The following is a 6,341-nucleotide window of genomic DNA, read 5'->3' as shown; positions in this document are numbered from 1 at the left end:
TCCAGTCTCTCGCAATCTATTAAATGTCAACATAAACACTCTTCGGTTTGGCACTCTTCTGTTTGGAAATCGTCGTGCATATTCTCGCACCGCCTTTAAAGCATTACCGTTGCAGAAACCGTATACAAAAACCATATCAGCATATTCACTATTAGAATACGTACGCGGCATATTGCAAAAGACAAAATTCATCTACTGTTAAAGGCTTTCAAAGAGCGACTGACAAATTCATAACAGAAAGTGGAAAATGTAATCAAATATGTCGGTGCTAGATATGGCAAGAAATGTAAACATTTTTTTTCGATTTCTCTGAAACGGAGCAAAAACGAGCATATGTCTATAGGACTTTTTTTCTTAGTTTTTTACTCCTCTACACGCTCCCGAAGTTTTGCGATTTAATTTGGAAACACCCTGTATTTGTCGATTTTGAAACACAACTCACTTTCTAAACTAAAGCTGGATTACGTAATATCATAAATTAAATTGGCAAGCAATAAGTTAATGATGGAAGCTAATGAGCATCCTTAAAATACTGTAAAGATCTTATTAGTAAGAATCTTATTAGCAAGAAGCTTTTACTTGATATTGCTTTTTTAAATCACTTTATAAGCTTAAAAGATTTTAACATGCTTGACGTTATATTTTATAGGAAAATTCTCGAGAGGGAGGACGAGTTATTTATCGTTGGCAATATATTCAAGTCCTTGGAAGTGTCCGAAGAGAAAGTAGACATTCTTTCATACTAATAATTTATATTTTTCATATTTAAAAAATTAAGACTACATAAAGAGATCACTTGTTGTAGGCTAATCAAAGGGTAGAAGAATTCAAAGCGCAGTTAAAGGAATTAAAAGTAAGATTGAAAGCTGCTGAAAAGCGTGCCATTATCGCCGAGAAAACTGTTAAGATATTCACGAAAGAAATGGACAAGAGGGAAGGTAATAATCGTATTACGCATTTTTTACAGATTTTAAATTTTCAAACTTGTTAAAACGATATCAATTATTATTAATAAATTGTCGTTCACGTTTTAGATTATCTGCTAAAAGAAAAGGAAAAATACAAATACATCTGCGACGATTTGGACTCCACGTTTTCGGAGCTTACGGGATATTAAAGTCTAAAATGGTCAATAGACTGCGAATCGATCGTTCGATTATATCGATCGATTAATCAGGAGATTTGCATTGCACAAAAACATAAATATAAATTTTCATGTTTACCGAATATCTTATGAGGTTCGCCCAGAAAATCGATCCTATGTTTATTTTACACGATATCAATTTATTTAATCGATTCTACGATCGACACAATGCATCGAAATGTCGTACCACAGATTTAATACAGTTTATTTAAATTTAATCGACAATTCGTTTTAATCGTACAACCTCCGATCGCAGAACGGAGAAAGAATTTGCGAGCTTCTTCACTTTATGGAGCTCTTGCGATGACTTTTTTGCGCAATCTCTCGCCACGATTAGATCGTACGTCCGCGCCACACTCGCGCCGATAAGCGCTTTCTCTCCCTACAATGACATACTTAATGTCATAGTTACAATAACAATTGTGCATTTGATTTGTTCGCTCACCTCCGCCATCCATATTATAAATGCAACAATTAAAGTATATTCTCCGAGCTGCACGGATTATCGCAAATGGTGACGGGGGATGCACCGAGTTGTGTCACTGCATTATCCTTCGAGGACCGTAATTATTCGCGATGCAATGTATAAAAATTCGATAAACCGATCCAAAAGTACTTTTCCGCGACGAGATTTTAAAGTAACAAATTTCAATCGGATGACAAGATCGTTTAATCCAAATTAGCTTCGTGAAAAACTGTATAGTAAAAAATTCGTTGATCAGATTTGTTCGAGATTGTTGATTAATCATTAAATACTTTTCATTAGCTTCTCACACAATTACGACAACGAAGAGAATTAACTGGTCCCTGAAAGGTTATACAAGATATATCGACAGAACTCGGTCGGTCCATGACGCAAGAAAAATGTACAAAAATCGTATCGATGAAAATGTCCCGGCAATCACACCAAGAGCAAGACGGTGAATCGCACTTAATCCTTTTCGAAGATTGCTCTATCGAATTTAATCGAACACTACGAGTTTGATTGACGTGCTTCCCTTATGTACATTAACGAACGCGTCGTACATGCTTGTATGCGCGCGTCTTGATGCCCGTGTAGTCAAACATATTGTATTCTACATATGTATTATCTACGGCCTCGTCTTCGTAGTGTCGCGCACAGCTTTTCTTAACTTATTGGCGTTATCTCGCAATAAAACCCAAAATTCTAAACATTCCTTAACATTATGGCATAACTAGAATTTATTAATCTCTCCCCTAACAGCACAGATCTCCAAGGAATGTCTTGAGGACGTCCGTATGTTCTTTGAACATCCTAAGGATATATCCTCAGAATGTATCCCGGATAAAAAGTGTGCTATTAGGGTTCCTACTTCTTTTTTCCACAAGATTAAAATTATTATCGTTTTGTATGATAATGTACTGTAAATTCGGAGCAGCTTCTTTCGCGTTGAAATAAACTAGGAAGTGGAAGTACGCCATCACAGATATCCGAATATAAAATATCGCATAGTATACTTAACTATTTAAAGTGACGTTTGTCGGCGAGAGAAAATGGGTCAAACAGGTTTTTTTACATTAAAAACGTTACCACGATTTTGGTAAAAGTTACAAAAACATGTTTCTTTTTTTTTCATTCCGGAGTTACATAAAGTGATCTCAATTAGATCCTTTAAGGTCGCGGTAAATGGTCTGCGGAATGGCAGTGTCGTAGAAATATTGGAAGCTCGCGACGTGGTAGGATGCACGCGTAATTAATTAATTCTAATGGCGATTTTTCATAGTACTTTCGAGTTCAGTCTGAAAAGGAGTTCCGTTAGTACGACTTATTGCATAATAGTAAGATTGGTCGCGTCGGATCACAAAGAAGGTGCACGACATTAGAAGAGAGATCTGAAGAAGGAGAGAGCCACGGCTCTCCTTCAAATGCCTTGGCCGAAATACGCGCTCCGTGTACAGGAAAACGTTCTACATAGAAGTCTTAGGTTTAATAACGGACTTAAAGTAATCAACGGTACTATTTTATATATATATATATATTCGTACGTATATAAACTTTACAATGCAACAGAGCCGAACCGTCAACGATCCGCTTTTTGGAGACTTGGAAGTCCGGTCTCTTCTCCTTTCCTATCTGTTCTCATCCCAATTTCTAATAACACGCGCGCACCGAATACAGGATGAGCATGATTTCCAGAATAGAGACAGTTTTGAGCTGCTTTGTATATTTATGAGAAACAAACAGGAAAACTTATTAAATGTTAATAATATAAACAAAATCTAGACAATAGAAAAATTAAATTATAAAAATAAACGGAATTGTAATAATCAGATAATTAAATCAGATAATTAAATAGCGGTAAATTAGTATCTATATAATGAGAAATAAAAAAAAATAATAAGCAAATAATCAATGATACATCATAATAAATATCTTTCCATAAATATAAATAAATTAAATCTTAGTCTCATAATCAATTGCAAGTGAAACATATTCACCTTAAGTAATATCGTAATATGTAATAAAATTTTGTAATGATTAATTGTATTCTTTAATTTTTCGATAATCCGTTTTGTAATAAGAATAAGAAGTTATCAAAAAGATTAAATAAGACGAAGAAAAACGATGTAAAACACATAAATAAAAAAAACTTCTCGGGATGGAAGATACAGCCTGTCACCTTGTTTATGATACGCGAAGTACTCTCCCATGCTCTGTTCGTACATACGATTAAGTCTTTGGTCTCGAATGGATCGCCCGCCGGCGAAACGACTCGCAGCGGTCTGAGCAAATTGTCGTTTTGGCACGCATTCGTACACGCGATTCGACGATCATCCACGCATTCGGATTCGAACTCACTCACGCACTTCACGCATTCCACGCATGTGTATTATCTCGCGTCGCGTCATAGACAAGGAAGAGGAGAAGCACGTACTTATAGATACTTTCGACTAGTTCTCTCGGCACGATCAACGAAAACACACGTTTATAGAAGAACAGGCCTTATAGTGTTGCGTTCTGTCATATAGCTATAAGTATATCGTTGATTAAATATTGCAAAAGCTAATATCTGCAATGCAAAAACTTATTTTTATATTGTAAAATAATAGTGTAATTTAAGTATTTCAGAGATTTCAGATTTTTCATCTGGCAAGAAATCATCTTCTACCTAATTTTATGTGCACACACGTGTGTTCCTCTATAATCGTTAATCTTCGTTGCCTCGATCCTCCCCGATCTTATTTATGCACGCCTCTCCCTCGATCGTCATTAACGAGCAGAACGTAATTTATCTATCGTCGACAGAAGACGTGGCAGTCGATTGGCCCTACGAATGGCCATGAGGAAATTCTTGATGAGACACGAAGGAAAGAGATCAATTTACCTAATCTTTGGCCCACGGGATTAAGAGAAAAAGGGGTGCTACCGTGGGGAATGTGACATCCGGGGGATAGATTAGACGGCGATGGAGTAATCCGAGGAGGGATTATTCTGAGTGCTTGGCCGCGACCACAAAGAGCTTCGCAGCCCCAGTTTCAGCTTCTTCAGAGAGTCGATGTCGCACTCGGCTTCGCTGAGCTCCGGTCGGTCTCCGTTCCCCGGCGTGGGTACAACCGCCCCCTGATTGCTGCCGACGAACGCGGTCTCCGCGACCGAGATCGGTGGTAGTAGTGTGCGTAGAGAGCTCCTGCTGGGAACATGCCATCTTACGAGATAGCCAAAAGAAACAGACAAGTTTACTGACGGATGTTGCGAATAAATGTATTTTGCAGGATTAATCAAGTGATTAAATGAGATATGCGCCTAAATAATAACTTAGTATAATATATAACTTTTAATATAATTTTTAATAATTTTATTAACTGTAGCTCCATAATTTTTTATATTTGATTTAAACAATGCAAATGTGCATTGGCAAAGGTTTGATTCAGAATCACTCAAATTGTATTTTTGTATATTTTAACATTGATCTGAGAGAACTGGAAATTGGAAAATTATGACAAAGTGGAATTGATTAATAATTTATACATTTTGCTATTTTATTCGTTACCTTGATCGCCCCCTCCGTGGCAGTGACTTCTGTTCGGACATTGGAGAAATGTCCGAAGACGTGCTCGACGTGCCGTGATAGATAAAGTCCGAGACTGCGCGAACTGAAACGACAGTGCATTAGAATATCGATTAGTTGAACGTTTTAATAAACCTCGGATTAGAACGTACTATGTTTTAATTTTCCAGCGTCCAGCTGATTCGACGATTCCGTGCGCGAGCTTATCAGTTGGTCCGGGTCAGACTCGCTCTCGTTCTCTTCATGCTCTGCACAGATCGGATCTTTGTGTGCAAAATACAATTTATAACAAAATTCTAAATCAGTTTTAATTTCCAATCAATTTGCATTGTTAATTAAGAGTCATATTATTTACAATTAATACAAATTAAAAATATTATAAGTATGTGATTTAATATAATATATACGTAAATGTAATATAATTTAATAGTTTAATATAATTGATAAATTAATATTATATAATATCTATATATGTATGTATATAGTATTCCATATTCCACACACTCACACATGTATAATGATATTTGTACAATGAATTTCAAAACTGAATCAAGTAATTAATAAAATCCTAGTGAAAAAGGAAGAGACGTATACCGTCGCCGCCGGTGGAGGGCTCGCGCACCCTTCGGTCATGGCGTGCTCGTGATACATGAAGCTGTGCAGAAGAGTGTTGTTCGGGTGGAGACCGGCCGCCGTGGCCTCCGCCGCGCCTCCCAGTCCGCCCAATGCGCCCAATCCTGCCAGGCTTCCCCCGCCACCCTCCGAAAGCTGGAACGTAGCGTACGGCGAAATGTCCTCCGCTGTCTCTGTAACCCATCAGAGGCATTGCCTACCTTTCAAATCGCGTCGGGCTAACTGTCTCAGTCGTCCATCCGTTTCGATCTCATATATTCACGAACAAAAAACGAAAACGCACAAAATTGAGTTTGTTTTATCTTTCAATTTGATGATATTATTTCTTACTGCATTAAGACACTAATTTGTGATTATTTTTTATTTTTAAGACTGATTGAAGAACATTAAAGAGATTTTTTCAATTTAAATTAATTAATTCTGTGCTTTAAAAACGAGTAATATGATAGACACTTTTAAAAAATTAAAAAAGAAATTTTTTTAAGAAAATTAAAAAAAATTTTAAGTAAAATAAAAAAATTTTTAATAAAATT

General features: G+C 36.5%; 2 protein-coding genes across 2 annotated transcripts in view; one reads left to right on the top strand and one right to left on the bottom strand.

Moving 5' to 3' along the window:
* LOC108724771 (tropomyosin-2) overlaps positions 1–2,311 on the top strand; it is a 4,515-nt gene extending 2,204 nt beyond the window's left edge. The window contains exons 4-6 of the mRNA XM_018451387.1: positions 650–725; positions 806–938; positions 1,035–2,311. Of these exons, the coding sequence (XP_018306889.1) occupies positions 650–725; positions 806–938; positions 1,035–1,117 (292 nt within the window). The 3' untranslated portion in view covers positions 1,118–2,311. The remainder of the gene's footprint in view (positions 1–649; positions 726–805; positions 939–1,034) is intronic.
* A 1,454-nt stretch (positions 2,312–3,765) lies between these two features.
* The window catches only part of Dscam2 (Down syndrome cell adhesion molecule 2), a 120,005-nt gene continuing 117,429 nt past the window's right edge, over positions 3,766–6,341 (bottom strand). Inside the window, exons 27-30 of the mRNA XM_018450434.1 lie at positions 5,743–5,981; positions 5,328–5,442; positions 5,158–5,260; positions 3,766–4,812 (exon numbers count right to left, since the gene is read on the bottom strand). Of these exons, the coding sequence (XP_018305936.1) occupies positions 4,563–4,812; positions 5,158–5,260; positions 5,328–5,442; positions 5,743–5,981 (707 nt within the window). The 3' untranslated portion in view covers positions 3,766–4,562. The remainder of the gene's footprint in view (positions 4,813–5,157; positions 5,261–5,327; positions 5,443–5,742; positions 5,982–6,341) is intronic.

This window comes from Mycetomoellerius zeteki, unplaced genomic scaffold (assembly GCF_001594055.1).
Source record: "Mycetomoellerius zeteki isolate Tzet28-1 unplaced genomic scaffold, Tzet1.0 scaffold106, whole genome shotgun sequence".
NCBI classification, from domain to species: domain Eukaryota; kingdom Metazoa; phylum Arthropoda; class Insecta; order Hymenoptera; family Formicidae; genus Mycetomoellerius; species Mycetomoellerius zeteki.
The sequence above is the reverse complement of the archived record's forward strand: the minus strand, read 5'-3'. Positions and strand labels throughout refer to the sequence as shown.